The sequence below is a fragment of the Crocuta crocuta genome, unplaced genomic scaffold (genome assembly GCF_008692635.1).
Source record: "Crocuta crocuta isolate KB4526 unplaced genomic scaffold, BGI_CrCroc_1.0 scaffold431, whole genome shotgun sequence".
In the NCBI taxonomy this organism is placed as follows: Eukaryota; Metazoa; Chordata; class Mammalia; order Carnivora; family Hyaenidae; genus Crocuta; species Crocuta crocuta.
This window is the reverse complement of record NW_027528859.1, coordinates 5,346,359-5,373,424: the sequence shown is the minus strand read 5'-3', so window position 1 is coordinate 5,373,424 and position 27,066 is coordinate 5,346,359. Positions and strand designations below refer to the sequence as shown.

The 27,066-nt window shown below is 45.6% G+C and overlaps 3 protein-coding genes across 6 annotated transcripts in view; 1 reads left to right on the top strand and 2 right to left on the bottom strand.

Annotated features, from left to right (window-relative positions):
• CIMIP2B (ciliary microtubule inner protein 2B) overlaps positions 1–15,272 on the bottom strand; it is a 20,645-nt gene extending 5,373 nt beyond the window's left edge. For 2 of the 3 annotated variants that reach the window (XM_077756246.1, XM_077756248.1), the window contains exon 1: positions 15,043–15,193. The gene's annotated coding sequence lies outside the window, so the exon portion shown is untranslated. Of the gene's footprint in view, positions 1–15,042 lie in introns of all 3 variants that reach the window. The other variant, XM_077756247.1, reaches the window with a different exon arrangement.
• Positions 15,273–15,825: 553 nt separating this feature from the next.
• On the top strand, positions 15,826–20,382 carry TESK1 (testis associated actin remodelling kinase 1). Its single transcript, XM_077756065.1, has 11 exons — positions 15,826–15,859; positions 16,203–16,348; positions 16,482–16,603; positions 16,733–16,781; positions 17,287–17,433; positions 17,774–17,856; positions 18,010–18,100; positions 18,336–18,419; positions 18,546–18,635; positions 18,776–18,890; positions 19,202–20,382. Exons 1-11 carry the CDS (start codon positions 15,826–15,828, stop codon positions 20,086–20,088), a joined length of 1,848 nt encoding a protein of 615 aa, XP_077612191.1. The 3' UTR covers positions 20,089–20,382.
• Positions 20,383–20,488: 106 nt separating this feature from the next.
• Positions 20,489–27,066, bottom strand: part of CD72 (CD72 molecule) — a 7,780-nt gene continuing 1,202 nt past the window's right edge. Inside the window, exons 4-9 of one of the 2 annotated variants that reach the window (XM_077756237.1) lie at positions 26,566–26,655; positions 25,891–26,226; positions 22,617–22,762; positions 21,895–22,007; positions 20,818–20,964; positions 20,489–20,678 (exon numbers count right to left, since the gene is read on the bottom strand). In XM_077756237.1, the coding sequence (XP_077612363.1) occupies positions 20,823–20,964; positions 21,895–22,007; positions 22,617–22,762; positions 25,891–26,226; positions 26,566–26,655 (827 nt within the window). In that variant the 3' untranslated portion in view covers positions 20,489–20,678; positions 20,818–20,822. The remainder of the gene's footprint in view (positions 20,679–20,817; positions 20,965–21,894; positions 22,008–22,616; positions 22,763–25,890; positions 26,227–26,565; positions 26,656–27,066) is intronic. The other variant, XM_077756238.1, reaches the window with a different exon arrangement.

Sequence of the window (27,066 nt, the reverse complement as noted above, 5' to 3'; positions counted from 1 at the left end):
CACACTGTTTTCCAGAGGGGCTGCACCAGTTTGCATTCCCACCAACAGTGTAGGAGGGTGCCCGTTTCTCCACATCTCCGCCAGCATCAACTTTTTTTTTAATGTGTATTTATTTTGAGAGAGAAAGAGTGACCAGGCACAAGTGGGGGAAGGGGCAGATAGAGATGGAGAGAGAGAATCCCACCCAAGGCGGCTCTGTGCTGTCAATGAGGAGCCCTAAATGGGGGCTTACTCACTCCCAAGAACCATGAGATCATGACCTGACCCAAAATCAAGAGTCACATGCTTAACCAGCTGAGCCAGCCATGCACCCCTTAACTAACCTTTATACGTGAAATAATTAATTTCATTAATGTTAAGGCCAATGTACGTTTTCTTTTACTTAGAGCCCAAGGCATCATAACATAAAAATAAAAACAAACAACAAGAACAAAAACAAGTTCAAATCCTAGCTTCACTAGAGATATAGACCTTGGCCAAATTCAGCTCATCAAGCCTCAGTTTTCTTATCCATGAAATGAGTACACTACTACTACTTCTTCACTGAGTAAGACAAAATAGATAGCAGGACAAGAGAGCAGCATGAGATGATACAAAAAGAACAACTGGTCCAGTGTTTGCTTATGTTGAGTGCTAACTAAATTGCAATTCATAGTGTTTGGTTGGAATTTGGTGGGAATGGGAGAAAGGAAAAGAGCTGAGGACAGTAACAGAGGTTGGGAGCTCAGGGGGAAGAGTGTGAAGCTGAGAAACTGAAAGTTCGAATTTAATTTGGGGTATAGATTAGACTATAGAGACTAGGGACACCTGATGACTCAGTCAGTTAAGCGTCTGACTTCAGCTGAGGTCATGATCTCTCAGTTTGTGAGTTTGAGCCCCACATCGAGCTCTTTGCTGACAGCTCAGAGCCTGGAGCCTGCTTCGGATTCTATGTCTCCCTCTCTCCTGCCCCTCCTCTGCTCTCTCTCACATGCGCGCTCTCTCTCTCTCTCTCTGTCAAAAAATAAATATTTTTAAAATTTATTTTTTTTAAAATGTAGAGACTAGAACAAATTCTGTAGAACAGACCATGGCAGTTAGAATCAGTGTGTGAGTTAATACAAGTTAGGAACAGGTTACAATTAGTCTTAGATTTGTGTTTGTGAAGAAGCAGTCTACTATTGGTGAAATGTCCTGTTACTATTATTGTTTCCATCTGTGTAGACAATATTTCTAAATCCCTGAAGGTCAGAAGGGTGTTCGAACGTGGGAAGGAAGTGAGAGAACTAGCTAAGGGGCCTATAGGAATGCTCATTGCCGCTGTGCCCCTCTTCCAGGGGATAGTCGTCATGGCAACCCAGCCACAAGTTGCTCCTGGTGGGCCCTGCACACCCAGTGTTGGTGGAGAGAATGTTTCACTGGGATCCCACCCATCCATGAAATGAAGGTCCAATTAGGAAAGCCACGTCAGTGCCCTGCTCGTTCCACACAGTATGTTAGATCTCAAAAACTGCAATCTATAACTTTCTGTGGCTCCGCCTTTGATCCTGACCAGGAGTTGCTGTAAAATTTCATGTAAGTACAAATATCAAATCATGCTGTACATGTTGGACAGGTTTATGTTGGACACCTAAAACTAATATAATGTCATGTCAACTATATCCCAGTTTTTAAAAATCGATCAGAATATTTATCAAACAAAAATTTCTGATGGATCCCAGGCCAGTAATTTGATTGTAAGACAATACTGGGCAAGCATAAATCCCCTCTATAAGGATGAATAAAAAGAAAATCATGGGGCCTTTGAAAAAAATTCCTCAGATCAAGAGACCACCAAAAGTAAAACAAGAAGCGAAAAGCATAAACTCCAAAAGATTACAGACAACACAAAACCTTTTTTAAATTCAAGTAAATAGATTAAATGATCCAATAATTCTAATGAAAATATTAATTCAAAAGATATATGCACCTCTATGTTCACTGCAGTATTATTTACAATAGCCAACATATGGAAGCAACCTAAGTGTTTGTCAGTAAGATGAATGGATAAAGATGTGGTGTATATATATACATAATGCAATATTTCAGCCATAAAAAAAAGAATAAAACTGTACCATTTGCAACAACCTGGTTGAACCTAGACGGTATTATGCTAAGTGAAGTAAGTCAGACCGAGAAAGACAAATACCACATGATTTCACTTATATGTAGAATCTAAAATTTTTTTAATGTTTTATTTATTTCTGAGAAAGAGAGAGAAAGAGACAGCGTGAGCAGGGGAGGGTCAGAGAGAGAGGGAGACACAGAACCTGAAACAGGCTCCAGGCTCTGAGCTGCCTGCATAGAACCCGATGCAGGGCTCGAACCCACAAACTGTGAGATCATGACCTGAGCCGAAGTCAGATGGTTAATGAACTGAGCCACCCAGGTGCCCCATGTAGAATCTAAAAAACAAAACAAAACATGAATGAACAGACTCATAAATATAGAGAACAAAGTGGTGGTTGCCAGAAGGATGGACAAAATAGGCAAAAAGAAATATACAGAGAGGGAGAGATGCAATTAACCTACATAAAAAGAAAAGCAAGGTAATGATGGGCATGAGTTTCAGATGCTTACCTCATATGGAGTGAAACAAAATGAGAGAGGAGACCATACAGTGAGATGTACGTTATTGTCAAGGTCCCAGTTTTTGTTTGGGATAGTGGTTTCATAAATGCTTATTATTACACATTAAGAATAAATCAATCAAAGCATGGACCAATGATGAGACTATATCATAAGCCAAAGATTATGATAACCCAAATCTGAGCATTTGACATCCAAGAGGTAGGGTGGGGATGAAAGGAATCCAAGTAGAAATGACCAGAAACGGTGGTATTGACTGGAAGACTTTAATATACTTTTCTGTTTTTAGTAACTCAAGAAGTCAAAATATTCAAAAGGAATACTAGAATATGAATAAGGATGATTTATTAGCTATACACAGGGGACTTTAAAAACTGGTCATATAATCTAGCCCTGACTAGAGCATGGGACGGATAGTACAGGCCTGGGCAAATCACTTAAAGTCATTGAGCCACATCTGTAAAATGAAAGAGGTGCATTGGATGGCTATTAAGATTCTTTCCAGTTCTGAGGCGCCTGGCTGGCTCAGTCAGTGGAGCATGTGACTCTTGATCTCGGGGTTGTGACTTTAAGCCCCATACTGGCTGTGATTACTTAAAAATAAAATCTTTAAAAGGAAAAAAAAAAGATTCCTTCCAGTTCTAACTCCCTTATCTATTTGCCAGTGCAAATATTTTATGGGCTTAAAAATAACACGTTTTTTAAAAATAATAGAAATTTTGATGTGCTTTCAGAGTAATAATTTCTAAATGCAACTATATTTGTAAAGTCCCATATGTTTCAATGATCTTTAAAAAGTGCATTTTCCTCTTAGGACACAGCTCCAATTGAATCTTACTCAACTATTAGTTTTCCTGAAAATAGGCCACTATCAGTATCACAGCTCTGAACACGGAGGACGGATCAAAGGAAAGGAAATGGCAGTCTTCTTCAGGCTTGCTTGCTTTCTTTCTTTCTTTCTTTCTTTCTTTCTTTCTTTGTTTTTGAGAGAGAGAGAAAGAGAGAGGGAAGAGCAGAGAGAGAGGGAGAGACAGAGAATCCTAACCAGTATCCATGCTGCCAAAGCAGGGTCCCACTCTGGGCTCAATTTCTTGAACCATAAAATCATAATCTGAGCCGAAATGAAGTCAGACACTTAACTGACTGAGCCTCCCAGGCGCCCTTCCTTCTGGACTTTTTATGTGTATAGTATTCTTAAAATCCATAAGGATCAATATTAATTTATTCAGTCCACTAACTTTTATTGAACATCCCTGCCCAGGCAATTACATTCCGGTCAATACAAGATGAACAGATGAATTAGACATAATTCCTAACCTCAGTGATAACTGATAAGCCTGTAAACAAAAAAATAAAAATTAGGTTAACCAAACAAAAATAACCAACACTAAGACATTTTTTAAATGCCCTCTTAAATAATTCTTGGAGCGAAGAAAAAAAAGCATGATTACATACCATCATTTAGAGATAAACAACAACTGAGAATTCAATCAAAGCCTAATTCAGAGGCAAATTTTAGCCTCAAGTGCATACTGACATGACAAAGGACATAGGCTCTGTCCTGATCTATCACTTACTAACTGTACAACCTTGGGTAAATTAGTAAACCTTTCTGGATCTCTTTTAATGATGAGCAGGAAAGGGGCACAGAAAGAGGGAGGCACAGACTCCAAAGCAGGCTCCAGGCTCTGAGCTGTCAGCACAGAATCTGACACGGAGCTCCAACCCACAAACTGCGAGATCATGACCTGAGAGGAGGTCGGACACTTAACCGACTGAGCCACCCAGGCACCCCTACAGCAGTGATTTCTTAAGCAGGAATGTGCTTCAGAATTACCTAGAGTGGTTCTTTAAAATATTCAGGGCTGGCCCCATCCAGGTTATTCTGGGAATTAGGGCCCTGGTATATTTTTTAAACTTTTTAATTGGGAAAAAAAAAATCAGCCTACAGAAAAATCACAATAAAAACATAATCTTTACCTAGATTTACCAATTGTTAACATTTTGCAGCTCGGAAATATGAGATTTCACGTGCCCATGAAGAAAGGAGAAGCAGATATAGATGGGACACTGATATCTATATCACATTCGCCTCTCTAAAGCCTGGCATCCCAGCAGATGAACTGGCTACCCTTACCAATTAGCTGTGCCTAATGAGGGCAGGGGGTCATGCACTGCAGACTGTGAGGATGTCAGCAGAATAGGCTGCAGTCTAGCTAGGTAAACAAGTCTAAAACCAACTAACTACCTAGGGGCGCCTGGGTGGCTCAGTCGGCTAAGCACCTGACTTCGGCTCGGGTCATGATCTCAGAGCTCGTGAGTTCCAGCATAGCATCAGCCTCTGTGCTGATAACTCAGAGCCTGGAGGCTGCTTCAGTTTCTGTGTGTGTCTCTCTCTGCCCCTCCTCTGCTCGCACTCCGTCTCTCAAAAAGGAACAAGTATAAAAAAAGTTTTTAAACCAACTAACTACCTAAATTGACTAGCTAATAGCTAAGCAGTCAACTAAAGAAGCTAGGAAAAGAGGAATATCATAAGCGAAGGAAAAGAAAAATTTATGAAGCTAACAATAGACACCAATAAACCAGAAACCAGAAAAACAATTGAAATGATTATTCTAAGAGCTGTTTAAATAAATAAATAAATAAATAAATAAGCAAGTAAGCAAGCAAATAAGCCAACTACTGGCACAGCTAACCAAGAGAAAAAGACTATACAAACCCCCCAGGTGGCATGAGAAAATGGCTAAAAACACAGGCACACAAGAACTTTTTTTAACTATGTAAGAATACTAGGGGTACCTCGGTAGCTCAGTTAAGCTTTTGACTTCAGCTCAGGTCATGATCTCACAGTTCCTGAGTTCGAACCCGGCTCTACACTGACTGCACTGTGGGAAATCAAATAGCTATATCCTTGATTAGGAGATTATAGGGAATGTGTTGCAAAGCAGAACACTACTTTCTGGCCTTGCTGAAAACAGCACACCGTGCTTGGCTTATCTAGTACTGTGTATCTAAGGGTGAGGTCCTGCCTATGCTCATATATTCCTTACTTAGACCATGTTATCACATGGAATATTTTCTCTTGTCTTAACTTGCTTTCTGCACATTTCTTTTTTTTTAATATAATTTATTGTCAAGTTGGCTGATATGTGTATACGGTGTGTTCTTGGTGTGGGGGTAGATTCCTATGATTCATTGCTTACATACAACACCCACTACAGATCCAACAAGTGCCCTCCTCAGTGCCCATCACCCATTTTCCCCTTTCACCCGCCTGCCCTATCAACCCTCAGTTTGTTCTCTGTATTTAAGAGTCTCTTATTTTGGCTCCCTCCCTCTCTGTTTGTAACTATTTTCCCCTTCCCTTCCCCCATAGTCTGTTAAGTTTCTCAAGTTCCACATGTGAGTTTCTGCACGTTTTCTATACGTTCTTACTGGCACGTAGCCCACTGACATATTGTGCAATGTTATCTTAAATGTATGCTCAATAAATACGGGAGCTTGAAAACAGCTCAGGGACACTTTCCTTAGCCTCCCTCTCAGCTCTCTTGACTTGTGGAGTCTTGAGTAATCCTTTCTGCCGTCCTCAACTTTGCTGGACAAAGCCGAAGGCCGAACCCACACAACGCAGATCCTGGTCAGATATTCTGTCTCCCTCTCCCTCTGCCCCTCCCCTGCTCTCTCTCTCTCTCTCTCAAAAATAAATAAATAAGCATTAAAAAAAATACTAAGTGAAACTTCATATAACTAAACCCAAAATATCTCAGTGTAATTAATATTGTCTGGGAAACTATAAATAAAAATCAACCCAAAATGATACAGAACACCTGAATAAGACAACAGCCATAGAAAAAACTGAAAAAGCAGTCAAATAGATGCCCCCTATCAAAAGATCCACATTACACTCAATTTACAAAATTTGTTATTAAGACCTAACAAAAAAAATCCTAAATAAAACATCAAACCAGGGATTGCAAATAGCAGGATGCTTGCCATCACTGTCTTCTCTCCTCCAATCCAATGGCAGATACCACTGAATAATCATGGCCCCCTTTCTGGGACCTCTCAAGGCTCTGCAAGACACCATATCTTGAGTGATTTTTGCCAAAGGCACAGCATCAGGGAGAGCCGGCAAATGTTCTTTATCATCCCTGAATTGAGAGCTCAATACGGGCAGATACTTTATCTGTCTATACTGTTCACAGTTGTATCTCTAGAATGAAGCACTGGTTTCTGGCACATAATATGAACTAAAAAAAAATCTAGCAATATTGTAAATTTTTTAAATATTTATCTTTGACACACACACACACACACACACACACACACACACACACACCNAGTCAAATAGATGCCCCCTATCAAAAGATCCACATTACACTCAATTTACAAAATTTGTTATTAAGACCTAACAAAAAAAATCCTAAATAAAACATCAAACCAGGGATTGCAAATAGCAGGATGCTTGCCATCACTGTCTTCTCTCCTCCAATCCAATGGCAGATACCACTGAATAATCATGGCCCCCTTTCTGGGACCTCTCAAGGCTCTGCAAGACACCATATCTTGAGTGATTTTTGCCAAAGGCACAGCATCAGGGAGAGCCGGCAAATGTTCTTTATCATCCCTGAATTGAGAGCTCAATACGGGCAGATACTTTATCTGTCTATACTGTTCACAGTTGTATCTCTAGAATGAAGCACTGGTTTCTGGCACATAATATGAACTAAAAAAAAATCTAGCAATATTGTAAATTTTTTAAATATTTATCTTTGACACACACACACACACACACACACACACACACACACACACCATGAGTGGGGGAGGGGCAGAGAGAGGGAGACACAGAATCTGAAGGGTCTGGGCTCTGAGCTGTCAGCACAGAGCCAACGTGAGACTTAAACCCAGGAACCGTGAGATAATGACCTGAGCTGAAATCGGACGCTTAACCAACTGAGCCACTCAGGCGCCCCTAGCAATACTGCAAAACAATAATATGCATTTGTTTTCTAGGATTATAGCAATGATTGAACTAAAAAAATCTATCAATGTAATTAACATGAATACAGCAAATAGCCATTTCATCACTCTAACAGACATGGGGAAATCGTTTAAGAAATTAAATTTCCATTTGTGATTTTTTAAGATACTTTTGGGATGTCTGGGTGGTTCAGTCACTGAAGCATTCAGCTTTGGCTCAGTCATGATTTCGCAGTCCGTGAGTGTGAGCCCGTGTTGGGCTCCGTGCTGACAGCTCAGAACCTGGAGCCTGCTTTGGAGTCTGTGTCTCCCTCTCTCTCTACCCCCCCTTCCCCACTCGCACTCTGTGTGTGTCTCTCTCTCTCAAAATTAAATAAACATTAAAAAAAATTTTAAGATACTTTTTTTTTTTAAGGAGGCTTCACTTCCAACATGAAGCCCAACATGGGGCTTGAACTCACAACCCTGAGATCAAGACCTGAGCTGAGATCAAGAATCCAACACTCAACCAACTGAGCCACCCAGGCGCCCCCCATTTGTGATTTTTTTCAAGTTTATTTATTTATTTTGAGAGAGAAGGTGTGCACATGGGAGGGAGTCAGGGCAGAGAGAGAGAGAGAGAGAGAGAGAACCCAAAGCAGGCTCTGCACCAGTAGCACAGAGCCTGATGCAGAGCCCAAACTACAAACCCTGAGATCATGACCTGAACCAAAAACAAGAGTCAGAAGCTTTTTTCTTTTTTTTCTTTCTTTTTTTTTTTAACACTTACTTATCTTTGAGAGACAGTGCAACAGAGCATGAGTGGGGCGGGGGCGGGGGGAGGGCAAAGAGAGAGGGGGATACAGAATCCTATGCAGGCTCCAGGCTCTGAGCTGTTAGCACAGAGCCTGATGCTAGGCTGGAACCCAGGGACCATGAGATCATGACCTGAGCTGAAGTCAGACGCTTAATTTACTGAGCCACCCAGGCAGGCCAAGAGTCAGAAGCTAAACGGACTGAGCCAGCCGGGCATGCTCCCATTTGTGACTTGTAAAAAGGTTTTTAGTAAACCGGAAATAAACTTGATAAAGAATATTTGAAATGAACAGCCAATATCAAACTACATCCAAGAGAAAAGCCAGGGCCATAATTGGCAAAGAGATCTCATTCATTGCACCAGTTCCAATTAACTAGTCACTTACAGGAATGTTACTGTGAGGTTTCCAAAAAAGGGCAATGGCTTAGCAAAAAGAAAAAGTACTAAGGATTAGGTATATTTGCCATTGGCATAAGCTGGATGCCAGCATGGAGAGTCGATAGTCCTTCACTTTAGGCAATCTTCTAGAAGTCAGAACCAAGACAGAACTGATCGCTATCACCTTTATTATTCAACATTATTCTAGACGTGCATGAAACAAAAATAAGTAATAAGAACCATAAGTGTTGGAAAAGAAGAAAAGATTTATCTGGTTAACTATAAGCCCCTAAGAAGCCACTGAAAAAACAATGAAAATAAGAGGAGTATAAAATGGCTTATTACATGAAAAAGGAATTCCACTATCAATAGCTTTCTTACTAGCCAGCACTACTACTTAGACGACATGCTGGAGGACTCCTACCACCAGCATTATAGCAGATTAAGTATTCTTCAGCGATTACCCAGAGTAAATCGACTATTTAAGGTTTAGGTAATTGTGTGTTTGCCTTTCAACAATTTGACTAGATTGTAACCCATAGAGGAACCACTAAGAAAGTAACTAATATATGTAAGTTAAAAAAAAGCAAATAGGAAAACTAGAATGGTATACTAAAAGATATTAGCTTACACCAAACAAAGGTAGTAAAGGGGGAAAAATACATGAGGAACATGAGGCAATGAAAACATATGTCCACACAAAAACCTGTACATGAATATTCATAGAAGCATCATTCATGATAGCTAAAAAGTAGAAACAACCCAAGTGGCAATCAGTGAATGAACAAACGTGGTACATTTACACAATGGAATATTATTCAGCAATAAAAAAAGAATGAATTATGGATACATGCTATCACATGGATGAACCCTGAAAACGTTACAGTGAGTGAAAAAAAAACAAGATACAAGAGACCATAATTGCATGAGTCCATATATGAAATGTCCCAAAGAGGTAAATCTATACAATGAGAAAGTTAACTAATGGTTACCCAGGACTGTGGGTGAAGGAGTATGGGGGTGGGGGGATATAGGGAGTGACTGCCAATGGACATGAGGTTTCTTCTTGGAATGATGAAAATATTCTAGAATTGATTGTGATGATAGTTGCAAAACTGTGTATATAACAAAAACTATTGAATTTTACACTTTAAATGGGTGAATTATATGGCATTTGAATTGTATTTCAATATAAAACTGATAAAAAATAAAACTGTAAAATACCCAAAAAAGCAACCCAAATCTAATAATGTAGAAGCGGGGAGAGGGAAGAGGAGGAGGGGAAGGAGAAGAAGAAGAAGAAAAAAAAAAACATCAAGAGCAAGTTAGGTTTATTCTATAAATGCAAAGTTGGTTTAATTTTAGAAAATTAATGTATTATTGTTTAGAAATCTTTTTTCTCCCTTCCTCCCATCCCTGCTATAGACAGTATACTTTGGGCTTGGCCATGTGACTTGCTTTGGCCACTGGAATGTTGACAGACATGACATGACCCTCAGGCATGAAAAGCAGTTGCAGAATCGTACTTGTCTTCTTACCCTTCTTCTATCACAATGCGAAGAACACGCCCAGGCTTTCCAGCAGTTTCCAGGAGAAACAAGAGACATATGGCACACAGTGAAACACTCTAACCAATCCTAGTTTAGAATGCTGACCCCAATCAACCCATAGATTTATGAGAATAAGTAATTGTTTTATGCCACTGGGTTGTTTTTTTTTTTTTTTTTAATGTTTATTTTTGACAGAGAGAGTGTAAGCAGGAGAGGGGTAGAGAGAGAAGGAGACACAGAATCCGAACCAGGCTCCAGGCTCTGAGCTGTCAGCACAGAGCCCCATGCAGGGCTTAAACTCACAAACTGTGAGATCATGACCTGAGCTGAAGTTAGACACTTAACCAGCTGAGCCCCCAGTCACTTCTATGCCACTGGGTTTTGATGTGATTAGTTAGTGCCACTTATGTGGTAAGAGGTAACTGGTATAGGTAGCTACAAAAAAAACCCACAGTAAACATGAAACTTAATAATGAAGAATTAAGGGACACCTGGGTAGTTCAGTCAGTTAAGCATTCGATTCTTGATTTTTGCTCAGGTCATGATCCCACAGTTTGTGAGTTCAAGCCCCACACCTGGTTCTGCCCTGAAAGCAGGGAGCCTGCTTGGGATTCTCTGTCTCCCTCTATCTCTGTTCCTCCCCTGCACTCTCTCTCTCTCTCTCTCTCAAAAATGAGTAAATAAACTTTATTTTTTAAAAAGGTGAAAAACTACAAGCATTCTTTTAAAGATCAGGAACAAGTTACAAGTGTCTATTAACGTTACTTCAATCAACATTATCTGAGGGTCTCAAGCAAGAGAAATGATCAGCTGTGCATGTATGTAGAGAGAACAGAAGAGGTCCAATGATGGAGCCCTGAGTATGCCACTGTTTAAAGGCGAGGAAGATGTAGGAGCTCAGCAAAAAGACCTAGAAGAAAGAGCCAATAAAATATGAGGAGGATCAAGAAATCCAATGAAGAACATAATTCGAGGTGTGATCATGGCATTTTGGTTAAGAGAAAATGACCTTAGGGGATAATGCTAATAATACCATGATGTCAGTAACTTGTTTTCAAATGATACAATAAAAATTTATTATATATATCAGGTCATAGATCATATCATACCACATTAGAGAGACAGACAAAGAGAACAAACAGCAAAATGTTAATAATTGTTGAATCTAGATGAAGGTACACAGGCCTTCACTGTCCATTCCTTCAACTTTTCTGCATGTTTGAAATTGTTCATAATAAAAAGACGGTAGACAGGACTGTTTTTGAGAACAAGAGGTAATCAACTATATTCATGAAACTGCTCTTCCTATGGTCAAATAATCTTATATCCCAGATTATGGTCTCTAAATACCATTTCCAACTAAAAGGGAACTATGAATCATTGGAAAAAATAGCTGATACCAGCTCTAGTCTAGGAATACACAAAATAAGCACAGAACATTTTACTATATTAAATAACAAGAAACCTTAAGAAACCAAAAAAACCTCAGGATCCAACCTGAATAAGTTCCAACTGGTCAAAATAAGGCAATTTAAAAATGATAAAAACACCCAACAATTGAGATACATCATATATGTGTTAAATTATGAGTTCATAATGGTACTGTAAAAAAATCTCATTGGTCACTTTTGGAGGATGCAAGGGGACCAACTCATTTAAAGCTGGTAAAATAAATGAGAAACAAGCATTTTTCTTGCCTTTCCTGCATGAAATATATCTCTGGGAAACAAACTTGTGGAAAAGTTTCTCTTTATAAAGGTATTCTACCTACTAAACAAAGAAGGACAAACAGAATGAGACTATTATTTTCTAACTCCTTTATTAATGAAACTAGAGCAATGGTTCTCAATCAGGGATAATTTTGTTCCCCTGGGGACAACTGGCAATATCTAGAGACATTTTTGATTATCAGGACTGGAGGAGTTGCTACTGGCATCCAGTGGGTAAGAGGCCAAGGATGTTGCTAAACATCCTACAATGCACACAGAGCCACCGACAATTAAGAATTATCTGCCCCAAACTCAGTAGTGCCAGGTTTAAGAAACCCCAGTCTAGGCAATGACCATCATAATTTATCTCACAAAAAGGCCGCTGTTTTCCTCCTGATAAGAGTACTAAAAAAAGAGAGAGAGAGTACTAAGCCCACAATTTACCAGAAATACAGGGGACTGAGAAACATGATAAATTTACCAGTAGAAGCTCAGAAAAATTCAGACTTTGAGAAACTCTGAGTTTGAGAACAAATGACATGGTTTCTTTAGAAAACAAACAGGCATCTGGGCGGCTCCGTTGATTAAGCATCTGACTCTTGATTTCAGGTCAGTTCACGATCTTGTGGTCCTCAGATTGAGCCCCACATGCTCCACGCCTACAGCAAGGAGCCCACTTGAGATTCTCTCTCCTTTTCTCTCTGTCCCTCCCCCACTCATGGTGTGTGTGACTCTCAAAATAAGTAAATAAACATTAAAACAAACAAACAAATAGGGGCTCCTGGCTGACCTAGTCAGTGGAAGATGCAACTCTTGCTCTCAAGGTTATAAATTCAAGATCCATGTTGAATATAGAAATTACTTAAAACAAACTTTAAAAAGACAAACAACAACAACAACAACCAGTAAGGGAAAAAAGATAGAGGATGAACTTAAAGATTTAAAAAGATTTAAGAGATATATCAGCTGTGATGTATTGACCTTATTTGATTTTGATTCAAACAATTTCTTTTTTTTTAATGCTTATATATTTTTGAGAGACAGAGCATGAGCAGGGGAGTGTCAGAGAGAGAGGGAGACACAGAATATGAAGCAGGCTCCAGGCTCCGAGCTTTCGGGCTCTGATTCGGGCTTGAACTCATAAACTGCAAGGTCATGACCTGAGCCAAAGTCAGACACTTAACAGACTGAGCCACCCAAGTGCCCCAAACAATGTCTTAAACTAAACATTCATAAGACAATGGGGGAAATGTGAGCAAATAGATACTTGATATTAGGGAATTATTGGGTTTTTTTGGGTGTGACATGGTACTGTGATTTTGTTTTTAAGAAGAATCCTTATCTTTTTAAAGTAACATATTGAAATATTTATTGATGAAATGATATATCAAAAATATACACCAAATAATTAAGTGGAGAGAGAGAGCAGGGTTATAGAGTTAGATGAAACAAGATTGGCCATGAACTGATCATTGGAGAATCATTGGCATAGAAGGTACCTGAAAGCAGGTACTTTCACCTCAGCCAGATCACTTACAGCAACAGTACAACTGAGACATAGGTAAGTGATTTTGCACAAGGGTCTCCATCAAAATGGTCTTAATCAAGGTAAATAAGCATTCATTGCTCTATTCTGTTTGTTCTTTATTTCATGTTTGACATTTTTCCATCATAAAAGTTTGAAAAACAACCACGAATTGATCTTCTAATAGCTTAAATTAAGGAATACTTAAAACTTATCTCAGCAGACCCCTCTGTACTACTTAATACTGTTCAGGATTTCACCTTCCCTAAATTCCCCATTCCTTGGATTCCATGGCACCAGCCCCGGCCTCTCTAGATTCTCTTCCTTTCTTTCAGCTTGATTCTTCCCATTCTCCTTCCTGGAATTCTCTTCATGTTCCCCAGGATTCTTGTCAGACCACTCTTCTCCCTCTCTACACTCTACTTGGATGATGGCATCCACTTTCATAGCTTCCTTTATCATCACATCTTTACTTGTGGCAAACATCTGACTTTTCCCACCCAACCTTTCCTCCTGGAGTCTTTTTATCTCAGTTGATATCACCCAGTCATCTAAGCTACAAACTTAAAAATGATCCTGGCTGATGCTTTCTCTCCACTGACCTGACTGACTTTGGATACTAAATCGATCAGCAAGTTTTCCCAAACTAATTGAATGTTTCCTCTTCTCCTTCCCTATTATCTCTATCCGAAATCAGTCTCTCATCCTCTCCTGACTGAGCATTGGCAGAGCTTCCTGCCTAATCAGTCTCTCCGCCTCTTCACAACAGTGATCTTTTAAAAACAGGATCCTGGCTCATCTGGCTTGGAATTACTACCACCACAAACAGTAACTCTCAAACTTGGATAAAGGGTCAGATATATGTCAATTACATTATCTATTATAATAATATTTTAACAAAATGAAGCATAAATTCCTAGTGTTTACAGATCTCATACAACTATAGGAAGCACATTTACAAATTAGTTGTGGGTGTTAACATTAACGTGATGAATGAGTTTGTTTTGCTGAGATCACATTCCCTCTGGAAGAATGAACATGATGCACAAGGCCCAGGCATAGGTTTGTTCTCAAAACTGGCCTATCTCTGCTGACTCTGGAAGGGCCGTGGATCTCTCCCTTCTCTCTCCAAACCCGTGCGAAACTTTCCGCTGTACGGTGCACAGGACAGCATCCGGCCTTCTCTCGAGCCTAACGCATCGCATATAATCTAAGACTGCTTTTTCTCATCTCATTAGCCCTAGACAATTAAATAGGACTCGGCTCCAACTCTCATAAACACGGGACAGGACCCTGTTAGAAGGCGAGCACGCACACGGATGCGGAATGTGCTTGCCTTAATTTCTTTTTCATCTTACCACCGAAGTAGAAACGCAGTACTTGAGAATTTTTTAAAAGAACTCTGCCTTCCTCCTTCAAGCCCTCTCGCTACCGAGACCTGCAGCCTTCACTCCCGCCACCCTCCATTCCGCCGCTAGGTGGCAAGTCGCTCACCGTCGCCCACAAACGCTCGCGGGGGAGGCGTCCTCCAACCCTGGCGATAATTGGCTATTTCGCCGACCCCCTCCCGGAGGGAGGAGCCAGCAGAGAACCGGAAGCGTTGGGTCCGGTGAGTGCACAGTGCGTGCGCATTCAGGACCCAGCGCCGATTTAAGAAAGGCCTACTGCAACTCCTCCTCCAGCCTGAGGGGGCAGACCGGATTCCTACAAGGTGGAGGGCGGAACCTCCAGAGAGGGGTCACACTGATAAGGGCTGGGCCACACTGAGGGGAGGAGTCACGTTGAAAGGAGGGGTCACAATGACCGGTGGAGTCACTCGAAGAGGTGGGGTCTCATTGCGTGGGTGGAACACACAGAGGAGGGGTGTCGCACTGACGGGTTCTGATACAGAGTGATGATGGCAGTGTCATACTGAGGAAAGGTCCCTCTGAAGGGGGCGGCTCACTGAGGAAGAGAGGGGTCTCCGAAGGAAAGGGCTCCTGGAGGGGCGGGGTTTTGCCGAGGGGTGGGATCTCGAGGAAGGAGGGGCTTCCGGGCAGGTGGAGGCTTCTCTGCAGAGAGATAGGGTCATTTGGAGGAAAGAGTAGGAGGTTGCGGCTGTGTAGTCACTGGATGGATACCCCTCTCTTCCTCTGAACTATATTCGAAGGAGGCGGGATGGAGTAAAGAGGTGTGGGCCACACCGGGGACGGGCTGGCCACAGGGTCACGATAACAACCGCCCGAGAGGGGAGAAAGTGTCAGGGAATCCAGGGGTGTAAGGGTCGAGACCTGGGAAATGGGCAGACTGGGCCAGAGCGGGGACCGGGAAGGTAGGCCGGTTGCTGGCCTACCTCCGATTGTGGCTAGGCCTGCAGTGTCTACATTTCTGCCTTGCTGGCCCACGGAGCCCAGAAATCCGGCAGCTTCCTGAGCTCGGCTGTCTGTAGACGGCGGACTGAGGGTGGGAGGAGAGAAAGGACTCCCAGGGCCGCTAAAAGGTATTTGAGCTGCGCGTACGCACAATCAGCTCATAATTCCCTTCAGTTACTCAGCTCAGGCCTGAACTTAATAGGCCCCGATGTCCCAGACCCTCTAGCCCAGGGTGTCGCGGCCAAGGGTTAGGGGTTGCGTACCTGAGGGGGCGTGGCCGCTGCCGGTGGGCCGGGCTGGAAGGAGTTAAGCTGGNGGGTGGAGGCCCGGGCCGGGGCCGCCCCTCCTCCTACCGGGCTCTCCGCAGCGCCGTGTCCAGCCTGGCGCGCGTGGACGATTTCCACTGCGCGGAGAAGATCGGGGCCGGCTTCTTCTCTGAGGTTTACAAGGTAGGATCAGCAGAGAGGGCAGAGGGGCGGGACCGATCCTTAGACGGGAGGCTGGAACTAGGGGCCCCAGACCCGGACGACACTCGCGACCTGGAGAATCTGCACGGGATTCGCCGGCCCATGCCGCCCCCAGGTTCGGCACCGACAGTCAGGGCAAGTCATGGTGCTGAAAATGAACAGACTCCCCAGTAACCGGGGAAACACGCTACGGGAGGTGCAGCTGATGAACCGGCTCCGACACCCCAACATCCTAAGGTGAGCAGCCCCAGCCACTTGCCGAGAAGCTTGCTGGGAGAAGAGGAAAGATCCCGCGGGAAAAGTGGGAACTGTAGAGGGGCCTGGGTTCTCACTGCCTACCCTCCTATCTTTCCCATCCCCTTCCAGGTTCATGGGGGTCTGTGTGCACCAGGGGCAGCTGCACGCTCTTACAGAGGTGAGGATGGGCCAGGAAGGAGGGGACCTCCTCCCCCCCCCATCACCATGGGGAGAGAGAGTCAGTGCCCCAGTGCATCTACAGAGGAATAGTGAGAGGCAGGCAGCAGGACCTCCTCCCATGGGAGGCTTCCTGAACTTTCCTTTGGGCTAACCAGAATAAAAGTCCTCAGTCGGTCACCTTCCCTATATGCTGTATAACAATGTGGTCCAATAAAACTTTCTGCAGTGATGAAAATGTTCTGTAGGTACATATGGCTAGGCAGCAGTAGAAATATGACTAGCGTGACTGAAGAACTGAATGTTTAATTTTATTTAAACTTAATAATTTAAATAGTTGCACAGGTCTTGGACAGGACGGCCCTAGAATGTGAGTGGGGATCCTAGGGCACAGACTCACCCCTCTGACCTTTGTGATCCTCCTGAGTGTCCCTGGCTAATAAGTGGGAGACCTACAGTACAGGCAGACACCTTGACATTCCCATTCTGCTCCCCTTATGCCCCAGTATATGAATGGGGGGACCCTGGAACAGCTGCTCAGCTCCCCGGAACCCCTGTCCTGGCCTGTCCGGCTCCACCTGGCTCTGGACATTGCCCGCGGCCTGCGGTACCTGCATGCCAAAGGTGTATTCCACCGAGACCTAACATCCAAGGTAGGCTGGCCAGGTGGGTGGAGGCATGAAAGGGGATTTGAGACTGTTACACTGTAACTGGCCCATGGCTGTTGGAATGTGGATATAGTAGACATATTAGGATGTTGGAGTAGCAAAGCATTGGAGAATGAGAGCCTGAGGTGAAGGGGAGCTCTAAGGGGCTGGGTACCAGCCCATGTTTGCAGTGATAGATGCAGTCGCAAGATTGTGGTGCATTAGACAACTGGGAGATTGGAGAGGGTTGGGGCTCTTCTGGGGTGTATGTTGGGCTTTGGGGTGTATATTGGGAGATCAGAGAACAGAAGGTGATGGGTGTGTGGGGATGCTATGTGTATGTCAGAACTGTCTGATCCGACGGGAAGACCAAGGCTTCACGGCTGTTGTGGGGGACTTCGGCCTGGCTGAAAAGATTCCTGTGTATAGGTGAGGTGAATGTCCCTGTGCCCCCTAAACTTTCTAGAAGGCTCCTATCTAAGTGAAGCCTCCAGAGACATTTCCCTTGGAGTGGGGGGGGGGTTTGTTTAGGGGGGTTATCTAAGTGAGATGTTTCTGACCACTCTGCCCCTACACCTGCAGGGAAGGGGCAAGAAAGGAGCCATTGGCTGTGGTAGGTTCCCCATACTGGATGGCTCCAGAGGTGTTGCGGGGTGAGCTGTATGATGAGAAGGTAAGATGTCAGTCCTTCAGGTTCCCAAGGCCTTCCAGAGACCTTTTATAAGGCCCCATCCCAAGTTCCTTAACAGCCCTACTGAATATTTAGCAGACCCCCAAGATCTCCCTTCCCCTTCATAGGCACCCCTCCAACACACGAAACTATCAAGACTTCCCCCCAAATTCTGACATATTCTGACATGAAAACTGTCGGTTCCTCCCACTGACATTCTCTCCTCCCTCCCCCCCAGGCTGATGTCTTTGCCTTTGGGATTGTCCTCTGTGAGCTCATTGCTCGAGTACCTGCAGACCCAGATTACCTACCCCGTACTGAGGTGAATGATGTCTCCAGATCTGAAAAGGAGGAGCGCTAGACTCCTGGAGGTTTAGATCCTGACTGGGGGGCAGAAGGAGAACCCATGGAAGGCTGACTTGAAGGCCCCTCCTCTCTGTACCCACAGGACTTTGGCCTGGATGTGCCTGCTTTCCAGACCCTGGTAGGGGATGACTGCCCACTGCCCTTCCTGCTCCTGGCCATCCACTGCTGCAGTGTAAGATCCTCACTCCCTTCCCTTGCCTACCACCCATATCCCTCAGCTGGCAAGGCCTTCCTGTCCCAGGTGGTGGGAGGAAGTCATAAGGACCCTCTTCTGGAGCCCTGAATGAAGCTGCCACTTTCTCTACCCATCAGATGGAACCTAGCACTCGTGCTCCCTTCACTGAAATCACCCAGCACCTGGAATGGATCCTCGAGCAGCTGCCTGAGCCATCCCCCCTCACCAGGGCTCCCCTGACACACAATCAGAGTAAGTGAGCATGACCTTGACCCAACAGAAGTCCTTTTGCCTCTCTTCCCTAGGACTCAGGGAATTATCTGGGGAAGACTAAGTATATTTATTAGCTGAGAAGGCTGTAGGTGGGNATTCTAGAGCCAAGGAAGGAGAAGAAGGAAAGAAGAGGTAAAGGAGGGCTAGAGGTGACATCTGCCCCTTTCCAAAGTACCCAGTGGAACTCCCTTTTGTAAGCCTTAGTCCCACCAGCCTCCTGGTGAATAATGAGGCCTCAAGGAACTTTGATCAATGCTAAGAACAGTAACCACACACTTCTCTGTCTACAGGGTCTGTTTCAAGAGGGGGTCCTTCTGCCACACTTCCTAGGCCAGACCCCCGGCTTTCCCGAAGCCGGTCAGACCTCTTCCTGCCCCCATCACCAGAATCACCCCCCAACTGGGGGGACAATCTGACTCGAGTCAACCCCTTTTCACTACGGGAAGACCTCAGGGGAGGCAAGATCAAGCTGTTGGACACACCCAGCAAGCCAGTCGCCCCCCTGCCCCTGGTACCACCGTCACCACTGCCCTCCACCCAGCTGCCCTTGGTGACCACTCCAGAGACCCTGGTCCAGCCTGGGACACCTGCCCGTCGCTGCCGCTCGCTACCATCATCCCCTGAGCTTCCCCGACGTATGGAGACAGCACTGCCAGGTCCTGGCCCCCCCACTGTGGGCTCCTCGACTGAAGAACGAATGGAGTGTGAGGGCAGTAGCCCTGAGCCAGAACCCCCAGGACCAGCTCTGCAGCTGCCTCTGGCCGTGGCCACAGACAACTTCATCAGCACTTGTTCCTCGGCCTCCCAGCCCTGGTCCCCTAGATCAGGACCTACCCTTAACAACAATCCCCCAGCTGTGGTGGTGAACTCCCCGCAAGGCTGGGCTGGGGAGCCCTGGAACCGGGCCCAGCATAGCCTGCCCCGGGCGGCAGCCCTGGAGCGGACAGAACCCTCGCCGCCCCCCTCAGCTCCCCGGGAGTCTGATGAGGCGCTGCCCTGCCCTGGCTGCTGTCTTGGCCCTTTCAGCTTTGGCTTCCTGTCCATGTGCCCCCGCCCCACACCAGCTGTTGCCCGCTACCGCAACCTGAACTGTGAGGCGGGCAGTCTCCTCTGCCACCGAGGGCACCATGCCAAGCCTCCCACACCCGGCCTGCAGCTGCCTGGGGCTCGCTCTTAGCAGTGGAGCCTGTGGTCTCTGGCCTCTAACCCTGGCCTTCAGGATGCCCTGTGAGGACAGAGCACCCATGTTGGACAGTGCCAGCCCCAGACGGGCTGACCAGCTCTTCTCCCCATGTAGGGGAACCTCAGCATGGACTCAAGGGACAGAACATTTCCTATCTAGCCCCTGGGCTTGCTCTCCCGTGGGCGATCACTGAACCAGACAAAGCATTGCTGACACATGAGACTAACACGTGCAAATTATTTAAAAATATTTCAATAAAACTGCCTGGCTGGCTCCGGGCTGCCCCTATCCACTCAGCCCGTGCGCCCTCCTCCCCCCTCCCCCGCCCCCCAGTTCCACTCTGGGAAGTTCGTGGGGAGGCCAAAATCTCTTCTAGAGACTTCTTCACCCGCTTTCCCAGGAACAGTCCAGTTTCTCGGACAGGATTTCAAGTAGGCAGCAGGCTGGGTAGAAGTGTTGGGCATGGATCAGCCCTTGGCTGGGCACTGCCCAGGCAGAGTGAGAGAACACTGGAGGAAGATGATCTGAGGGCCTGCAGGCCGCAGTTACAGGTGAGGGGCACAGTCTCTTGTTGGCATGCGTACCTGTAAGAGTAAAGCATCAGTTAGCTCCAGGGTTCACTCTCAGGAATACGTTTTTTCCCGACTTCTGAGCCCCTGCTCTGAGATCCTCTCCCTCCTCCCTCCCCAGCGCTCACGCCTCAGGCCCATCCCTCATGCTTACCCAACTCAGGGCAAAGAGTACTCCCTGTTTGGATCTCTTAAAACTGCCATCTCGCAGATGCAGGGAAGTTTAGAAGTGCAGTCCTCCTGCTGCAGCCTTGGCCAAGTGTTTTGTACCCTGTAACATCTTGAACCTCGACCATAAGACCTAAAGATTGGTGAAGCAGAACTTGGATAAGCTCTGCCCCTCCCACCCCATCCCCCCTTCTCTCCCCTTGCCTTCATTAAACACAATGACATCCTAGCTTGCCCTGCCTGCCTAAGGCCACCTCTGGGCACAGTTCATGGACAGATGTCTACTCTAACCTGAAGAGGCTTTAGGACCAGGAGAGGGAAAAATCACCCAAGATGTTAAAGATGGAAACTCCAGTTAGGGAACATAGGTGATCACTATCCTTTTTCAGGGTCCTTGGAGTTGATCTTCAAAGTTATCCCACTGCTCCCTTACTTCCTGGGGCAACTCTAGTGCCAAGTGATCTGACAGAGAAAGTGCCACCTCAATTTCGATAGCCTTGTCAAGGGATGGGAAGTTAGAATGCTAGGGTTCTAGCTGTGAAGGCCTAGCTAAAGCCTCAGCTTCTCCCTCTGAGGAAAGATGACACACGTCCCAACCCAGTAACTTAGAGGTACCTGGGTGGCTCAGTCGGTTAAGCATCCAACTTCAGCCCAGGTTATGGTCTCATGGTTCATGGGTTCAAAGCCCTACATCTGGCTCTGTGCTGACAGTGCAGAACCTGCTTGGAGTTCTCGTTCTCTCCCTCTCTCCCTCTCTCCCTCTCTCTCTTTCTGCCACTCTCATTCTTTCTCTCTCTCTCAAATAAATAACTTAAAAAAATAGGCCCCAACCTAGTAACTTAAAAAAAAAAAAAAAGGTACCAGGGACTGCTAGGTACTTGGGAGGGGAAAGAAAATAAGACCGTCCTCAAGAGTTATTAAGTAAAGGAAATGGACAAATAGGCCATTACAATATGGACTTGTGAAAGAGTGTTGGGAGCAGGACCTGGAGAGGAATTGCAATTCTATGTCTTTATGAAGGAGTTACGGAGTTGCACATGCCCAGGAATCCTAACAGACTTACCCAGAGTATCTTTTACTGTCAGACTGCTGCGTCTTAGCATAGTTGTAGGTAACCCAAAATGGACCAGGTGGACTTACTTCTGTCAACACCTTCCTCACGCTGTAAGGATTAACCTGAGGGGAGATTCAGAGAGATGACAGGTATGTGGGAAATGATGAGAAATATTCCAGTGTGAGGAGGGGGGAGAGGACATGGGCCAGTGGAAGAAAATGAACACTACAGGGAGGCCTATGAGCTCTGACAAGAGGACTGTGTCTGACCTTTGCACGACATCAGGTCATCAGTAACCTATCCCTGTAGCCTTCGAGGGCCACCATTCAGGTGGAGGCTCACCCTTCAGTTCACCTCCCAGCTGGGTAAGGATTTCTGCGAGTCTTTGAAGGGGAGTCATTCCATGGGCTGCTCTGTTCACAAGGAGCCAGTCCCTTCAATCCAGCCCACCAGTTTGGGACCTCTCTGCCTGAAAGGCCATGAGAGTCAAACAAGCTGCAAAGCAGTGCTGAGAGCTGACCAGAAAGCTGAGATGAGAAACAGGTTAAAGTAAAGACGGTTCATAAGCTTCAACTCTCATGCCACCTCCAGTCCGTTGGTAGGGGCCACCTCAAGCATTGTGCTGAGAAGCTGCACAGAAAAGGAATGCGTGCTATATGCGCACTGCCATTCCTCACTTGACAGTATATATTCCCTTACCCACTACAGTCTGTGAATAAGGGTGTGCTTACTAGATAATAGTCACTGAATGTGGCCATGGCCAGGTCAGAGGACAGAGATTTACAGTGGTTTTGGCTCTCTTCCCAAGTTCTCGCAGTAAATGAGATGTAAAAGCAACTCTTCTCGCTCAGTATCCATCCCAAGGGACAGCAGGTATCTAAAAACCAGAAAGAATGTGACAGTATGACAGCACAGCCCAAACCCAGGAAGGAGATCTCCCCATTTGGGATGAAAGTGAGGACTCGGCAATCTGGTTACTCACAGCGTCCCCCTCGGTCTAATCTCAGCACCTTTACTGACTTCTAATACTTGATCTTTGTGATCTTTCTTTCTTTGGCCTCGCCTGGTAATTCCATTCCTATGCATACTTAGGAAAAGCCCTTAGTATTCAACAATATCACTCCTTAACAGTCTGGGAGGTTTATATTAATAGGGCAGGTGGTACTATTTCTAATTTCTGAATGATTGCAGTCTGCACCCCCTACACTTTGGCCCCCCATAAGTGTTCAGTAGGCTCTAATTCATCTCAATAGCTCCTTAAAGCATTCCTCACTGCATATTCAAAACTTTCCCACACCCCACAAGCTGCTAACCACCTCCTTCCCTTTCCTCTCCACTCTTCCACAAGTAATAACTTTCGTTCCTGTTCTGCTGAAACTGCCGGACACTTGATGTGAACTCTCTCCATTTCCTTCCCTTCCACCCCAAAATTTGTCTCTTCCCTGTTCTTCTGTTCCTGACTATGAGAAATAAACATCCCTCTTTCTTCAACAGCCCATACTCCAGTCAGTGCTCCTGATACCAACCCACTCTCTCATTGCTTTGTTCCGTAAGTCCTACCTCCATCACTCAAAGATCATTCCTTCCCCACTCACTCCCTCTCTTCTGTCTACATTTTCTCATGCCCTCCTCCCAGCTACCCCCTTGCGTTTCTGTCCTAAGGCAACTAAAATGAATAAAAAGTCAGTGTGGGTACCATGGAAAAGGCTCCGAGGATAAGGGTCATGCTGAAAAGTAGGCAGGCACCTTGGGAGCCACGTGAAGGATTTTTTTTTTTTTTTTTTTTTTTTACAAGGAAGAAGAAGTCAATGTAGGGTTTTGCGTAGAGGAATTTTGTTCACTGGCTATATCCCAAGTGTTGGTCACAGGGCTAGATGTGTAGTATTTATTCCATAACTTTTGATGCAATTAATTAACTGGGATGACATGATCAGATTTTTAAAAGATCACCCAGGCTGCAACATGAAAAATGGATGGGGGAGGGAGGTGTAGAGGGATGTTTAGGAAGAACAGTGCAGCAAGCTGCTGCAGTGATCCTTGCAGAAGATGGGGGTGGGCAAAAATGTGAACGAATGTATAAATATGGTGGTAGGAAATGGAGGGAGTTCCTCCGACGGAGCCGGGCACCTGCTGAAAGTGAGAGAGCAGGTGGTGGGGTAAGGAGCTACCATGGAGAGCAAGCTGCCAGCTGCCAGGCAGCACCAAGGAACCAGCTGAGATGGAGACTAGAGTTCTGGTGGCACCAAGCAGAACGACCGCACAATATGGCACACATGGGTGCAGGCATGCACAAGGTGGGCACTTGAGTTCATCAGGTGATGAACTCTGGTGCACCAGAAGGTCGATGGAACAAAGGAGTGAGTGACTGAAGTGATGGGTAGAAAGAGATGTGCCAGCTGATGCAGTGAGGAAATGGGAGAGATAGTGGGTTGGAGGCCTCAATGAGGTTAAAGACATGTGGGAAAGCCTGCAGGAGTAGGGTGTGATCGGAGTGGAGGTCTGAATGAGCACCTGGTAGGCTCAGTCAGAAGGGCATGTGACTCTTGCTCTGGAGGTTATGAGTTCAAGCCCCACATAGGGAGCAGAGATTATATCAATAATAAATAATAAAATAAAACAAAATAAAATAAAATAAAATAAAATAAGACACCTGAGTGGCTCAGTCAGTAGAGTCTGACTCTTGACTTCAGCTCATGATCCCACAGTTCCTGAGATTGAGTCCTGCATCGGGCTCTGTGTTGACAGTGCAGAGCCTGCTTGAGATTCTCTCCCTCTCCCTTTCTCTGCCTCTCCACTGCTCGAACTCACTCTATCTATTTCAAAAGAAATAAATAGGGGTGCCTGGGTGGCTTAGTCAGTTAAGGTCATGATTTCATGGTTCGTGGGTTCGAGCCCCGCGTCAGGCTCTGTTCTGACAGCCAGCTCAGAGCCTGGAGCCTGCTTCAGATTCTGTGTCTCCCTCACTCTCTGACCCTCCCCTGCTCATGCTCTCTCTCTCAGAAATAAATTAAAACATTAAAAAAGTTTTTAAATAAATAAATAAACTTTAAAACAAACAAACAAAAAAACACATCTCGGAGTTGAGATAGGAAACCCGCCTTTCAGTGGAAGAACAGTTTAGGATTCTGGGATCTAGGGTGCAGCTGAGGGACCGGGCGGCAGCACTGCATAGAACTGAGGGTCATAGAGAATGTGAAGGCTATAGATATGAGGTTTGGGTGTGTCTACACATAATCTTGCTATCTTAAGCCTTGGAGGAGTATCCAGATGCCCCCTAAACTAGACAGAACCTAACCTGGACAATAGGTAACCAGTCCATGAACATTCCAGTTGCCTTGGCCCTGGCACCCTACCTCTAATCTCAGCCCGCTTTTTGCACAGCCTCTCCCCTTTTATGTGTCCCCTCTCTCACCCCCACACAGTGCCTGGGCTCCTGCCTTCAAAATAGATGAACACTCCAATCCAGTTCCCTACCCCACATTACCCCCCCACCTCATTGTGAGTGCTACCCACGCTTGCAAGCTTCAGCTACCTTGCCCCACCACCCCTCATCAATCAGTAATTCTTAACCTTTGAGGAATCTCAGATGTAGTGAGAAATAAAGCTATAGACCCTCTCTTTAGAAAAATGTGCAAACAACCAATTTCACATCCAAATTCAGGGCATTCCCAGATCTTTGACACTGAAACCAAGCCACACGAGACCTGATTTTGGTGCTTTGGACAGTGAGATCTGCATTGCTGCCTGACACCCTCCTCTCCTGGAGGCTCTGCCTGAGAGCTGGGTGAGTGGCCCTGAATCCAATATGCAACTTGCTCCTCCTCTCTGTTGGCCGAGGCTGCAGAGCTTGTGTCAGCCACCACTCTGATTCACTCACTATCTTCTTTCCTCAACTACTTAATATGCCCCCTGCTAGACAGATCCCTGCCCATGCCACCAGTATCTCCTCATTTCACTCCATCCCTCACGCACACCCTCCCATCCCTCCTCTCCCAGAGCAGATACCTGATGCGGGGCATGTAAACAAGGGCTTCATTGTGTCCTGCATCCTGCTCAGCTTCTGCTCCAAAATCCTCCTCTGCTCCTCCTCACTTTGCAAGGCCTCCTTTGTCTTCTCCCTGTCAGACTGGCAGGCCTGTAACTGCTCTTGGGTGGCTTGGTGAACTCTCTGTTCCTCCTGTAGTGCTTCCTGACTCAGGGCCAGTTCCCTCCTAGACCCTTGCATATCCTCTTCCCTCTTCCCCAGCTGGGTTATCTTTAGGTAGAGCTGCTGCCTCAGGCTGCTGTTAGTGGCTTCCAGAACACTGTTCATCTGCTGGAGCTGCTGAGACACCTGCAGATCTGTTCAGCAATAATGAGAGATTTGGAGGACATCTTTCTCAGCCGTGCTCTGGTGCCCTGAGACTTCAGCATCAGTCTTTTTTCTGCTTCTTGAAAATTTTTGCATAACAGGCTGAAATACAGGATCTGACTGCCTAAGGCTTAAGGAGGTACTGGATCAGGTAAGGACAATTTAGGAGGATGCAGCACTCTAAAACAGACCTGGCTGGAGACCAGACCAAAAGCTAAGGATATGGTGGTGGTGACTTGCGGCCCTGCCCAGAGGAAGGGCAGCCTCTGGGGAGAGTGGAGTAGAAAATTGCTTGGGGTAAGTGGGAAATGGGGGAGAGCCATACTCACAGCGCACTCCCAGGCAGATGGAGGCCACCCCTAACAGCAGGCAGGTGAGGAGCAGGCCAAGAAAGAGGTACTGCGTGCAGGTTGCCCGGCCTTAGGGAGACAGTGGGATGAAGGGCAGAGAACCCCACGAAAGTCTATAGACTGAGGGGCTCGGTGGGTATTCATGGGAAAGGGCATCCCTCAGAGGATACGGTGCAGGCATGGTGGGTTTCGTCGGGTAATGAGTTTCCGCAGGTAGCAAAGGGAAAATGTTCCAGAATAAGGGCTGGGATTGCTGCTGGTAAGGATTGAGGGGGGCTGCCTAGTAAGATGGGAACTATATCTCAGGCGGAGACAGAGGACGGGGATATATGAGTGGCGACCACCGTAAAGGGGGAGAAGGGAGGCTCTAGGTCAACCTGTGGGAAAGATGTATGTGGTAATGGGGGTGAAAAGGACGGGGAAGGGAGTCTCGGGCAGCCCTCGCAGTCCGGAGAGCTGTTCCGCTAAACCCTCGGTAAC